Source organism: Scomber japonicus, chromosome 19, assembly GCF_027409825.1.
Source record: "Scomber japonicus isolate fScoJap1 chromosome 19, fScoJap1.pri, whole genome shotgun sequence".
NCBI classification, from domain to species: domain Eukaryota; kingdom Metazoa; phylum Chordata; class Actinopteri; order Scombriformes; family Scombridae; genus Scomber; species Scomber japonicus.
Window position 1 is genome coordinate 14,599,537 of NC_070596.1, and position 3,597 is coordinate 14,603,133.

Below are 3,597 nucleotides of genomic sequence, written 5' to 3' on the forward strand. Positions count from 1 at the left end.
TAGAGAATTTCTAATGTTCTGAAATATGTGAAGTCTATGAAGTTATTCCACCCAGCATTGTTTTCTCCTCAGCCTCTGAATGCTTCCTCTAATGCCCAGTGACAATCAACCTATGTCAATAAAGATTGAACATATTGATTACCTGTTTTACTTTATGCTAACCATGTACAAATGTTTACTTTTGTGTCATAATGTTGCAGTCCAGCACAAATTGCATTCTAGGAAATGTGAGGACTCATGACTCACGACTTTGAAATGCTGGTCATTTTATTGAGGTGTTTAGTGATTTTATGACTTTGCTTGAGGGATTCTCTTGATGCCACTCTTTTCCAGTGCATTTTGGGAAAGTTGACCAAAGGTATGTCCATACATGAATTGGTATCCTGTGGGATGGTATTAGAGTTAGACATGCTTGAACATGAAGCTTACCAGTGGCAATTTGTTCAGTAACTTAGCTGATAATTTAGCTGATCACAGGGTGCAACTGACACAGACCTGGGATATGCCCTGTGAACGATGGCACCACACCCCTGTTTGATGGATAGATGGTAGGCATGGGAGGTACTGTACTGTCCTTCCACACTGGGGCGTGTTTGGAGGATGGGTCAACCTCCTGCTGTTTCCCAAACTGGATCAGTGCCTGGTTGGTAGTGATGGGGTAACCTTTGCCAATTAGGAAGCGAGATTTCGGCACATGCCCTGTAAATCCTGCAAAAAGGTATCACCGTTCAGACATCACATTCTTTGCCATGAATATCCAAGAAAAAAATAAGTTTAAAAGCTGAAATTAATCAATATTTTTATACTGAGCTAAATGACTAAATTTGGATTATGGCTCTCCGTGGTGACAAACCCACAGCAAATATTATCCAACTCTGATTTTCAGCAAAAAAAACAACCCTGCTAAACAAAATGTACACTACCTACCCAGCAGGTAACACCTGTTAGAGGCTTCTATGTTGTACCTGACATGAAGTACTTCTGCGGGTTATGGTCATCCATGAAATATGGTTTTCCAATGGGGGTGAAGGGTTTCAGGGGCTTGTAGGAGATCACTTTATTGGAGATTGCTGTGAGGGGGGGGTTTGGCCTCTGGACCAAAGATGATGAAAATATTTGAGAGCCATTAAAACATGCATGATGATATATGATCTCTATTATCTCTGCAAAAATAATCATATGACACAAAAACCTTAATAGAAAGGTTATAAAAACAACAAAGCTTCCACATAATGCATAATTAACACTAGAAATCTCAGAATTAATGTAAACCCACTGACATAATAATGATAATAATAACAGCTACTTAGTGTAGGTGAATGTAAATTTGAGATTGATTGATTATGCTTTTTATATTTAATCTTAAAAATGTAAAAAGGAATCATTCATGTGAATCTTAGAGACATCATTTGTGAATCTGTGTCAATTTGTTGGGCTGGAAAGCTGTTCAGTCCTGCTGCTTAGTCTTTTTTTAAAGGTGGATTAGCCTACATAACCAAGAATTGACACTGAGCTCCACCATGGATAATTAAACAAGAGTGAACCTATTCAGAGGTGTCGACATGTGTGTGGGCAACACAGTGACAGCAAGTGGTATAGTCTAGCATATTGTATGTGTGTGTGTAAAAGAGACAAAGAGAAAGAGGAGATACTTTAAGCTGTTGGTTGGTGTAGTTGACAACAGCTGGCAGGTCTGATGATTTCCGTTGGATTTTTTCACACTTATCATGGTAAAACTCAGACAATGCTTTATGACATGTTTCAGAGTAGCTGCAGGCAAAGTAGTTCCGCCTCTTTGGGATGAAGCCTAAAAGAGCAACAAGCAACATTAAAGGGTCAGTTTCTTCAAAATTCTAGAGAAGAGAGTTTTAGTTTGATATCCCAGGGTTTTGAGATATGATTTCTGCCTCCACTCCACTCCAACACAGGTTAAAATAATTTCATTTGTGGTGCTCACAGCATTGAAAGGTAACATTTAAAAAACTTAACAGCAACAGTGTCCTAGCTTGGATATTGTGTTTAGAAAGATGTGTTGTTAATCCACAGATGACACTCCATTCACTTTCATTGTACTGAGGAGACATCAGAAATATCAAAGAGAGATGTATTTAAAAAACAGGGTAAAAAAAAAGCTAAACCCAAAAAATAAAAAATCAAGTCTGTCTACTGTATGTGTCTGTTCGGTTTACTTTTCTACTTAACTGGTAGCTTTGACTTGATATAGCAGTTTGGACACTGATTAATTGGATATGAAAACTGATATCAAAGTGTTTATTGACAGATTTCAGTTATTGTCACATGCTGCTGCTTAGCATTCAGTCATTTCACATCAGGTAATTTACAGGCTGGGAACTAAAATGTTAGATGTGTGGTGTTCAGTTACTTTGTTGACCCCCTGTGTTAGTGTGTGTGTGTGTGTGTGTGTGTGTGTGTGTGTGTGTGTGTGTGTGTGTGTGTGTGTGTGAGAGAGAGAGAGAGAGATACCTGTGTATCCTGGTATCATATTCTTCAAGTTACTTTCAGGGTTGCTTCTCGGTGTCAGACTGGGGTCACACTTTGCAGGGGGGATGTGATCTGTGTGGTGGAGCAGGCGGTTGGAGTAGTGCACCTCAGGCCTGGTGAGCAGCTCGCCTGTGAGCTGACCATAGGACTTCCCAACATTGTACTTCAGCTGTGGGCAATACCCTGCATACCTGAACACAAGAGAGAGTCTGGGGTAATAACAAAGTCACAAGTTTTGTACATCAGCAGCTTTGAAGTTTACAACAATAAGAAATCATTTAAATATACAGTATGACTTGATTTGATTTACCAGAGAAAATAAGGGGAGGGGAAATAAAGAGGATTTGAGGGAGGAATTGTAATTTCTGGAGTTTGTGGTGTTGTGTTTGGGGGACAAACAGACTACTGTAATCTATAACAGTGTACTATTCTGTAGGTCTTTTAATTGTGTGTATACAAATTAACAGGAACACAATACAGTCCTTTACAACAACACCTCAAAATGTAGCTACTATGACCATAACACAATACTGAAACTTAAATTTAACAAACGAAAAGAAAAGAAAGGAATATAGCTACATTATTAAAGAATCAGTGCACATACAGTTGTATTAAACTATATTTGACACATTCATAACTTTATGGTGCCGTGAGCCCAAGCGGGAATTTACAGTAACTAACTCTAAGTCATCAGCGTTACACTCAAAATGATATCATAACCTCCTAATAATATTCTCGTATCAGGAGTCTCGTACTTACCCTGGTATGTAATGTGGTTCGGGTGTCAACAGAACTTTGCTAAATTTGGGGGCGTATTTGTCCATATTGATCCCCCTGCAGGGTGCAGCAGGTCTCCTTACTGAGGTGTTTGCTGGTTGCTACAGACAATCAAACACAAACAAACTGATGCATAGAAGCTCAGACAGCAGACAACTTTTACTGCAAGGAAAAAATGCTGTTTCCTATTGTTGTATTTTATAACACAGTGCGGGGATTTAAAGTCTGTGCTGCAGTCTAATAAATATATTGATCAAGCTATTAGAACATAAGTAACTTTTCTACTATCACTTAATCACACCTTAATGTAGGATATTG

At 38.7% G+C, this 3,597-nt stretch overlaps 1 protein-coding gene across 1 annotated transcript; it reads right to left on the reverse strand.

The window, feature by feature from the left end:
• Positions 1-288: 288 nt before the first annotated feature.
• fam166b (family with sequence similarity 166 member B) lies at positions 289-3,326 on the reverse strand. Its single transcript, XM_053340391.1, has 6 exons — positions 3,262-3,326; positions 2,485-2,693; positions 1,653-1,807; positions 966-1,092; positions 496-708; positions 289-383 (listed from the first exon to the last, which is right to left on the reverse strand). Exons 1-6 carry the CDS (start codon positions 3,324-3,326, stop codon positions 289-291), a joined length of 864 nt encoding a protein of 287 aa, XP_053196366.1.
• Positions 3,327-3,597: the final 271 nt, after the last annotated feature.

Bases quoted from the DNA above. Each gene is read 5' to 3' on its own strand.
- fam166b (XM_053340391.1), bottom strand. From the start codon at position 3,326: ATGGACAAATACGCCCCCAAATTTAGCAAAGTTCTGTTGACACCCGAA. The intron at 2,694-3,261 runs GTAAGTACGAGA...TCTTGTGTTCAG, and splicing joins GAACCACATTACATACCAGG to GTATGCAGGGTATTGCCCAC. The intron at 1,093-1,652 runs GTATCTCCTCTT...TCTTTGGTCCAG, and splicing joins ACACCAACCAACAGCTTAAA to AGGCCAAACCCCCCCCTCAC.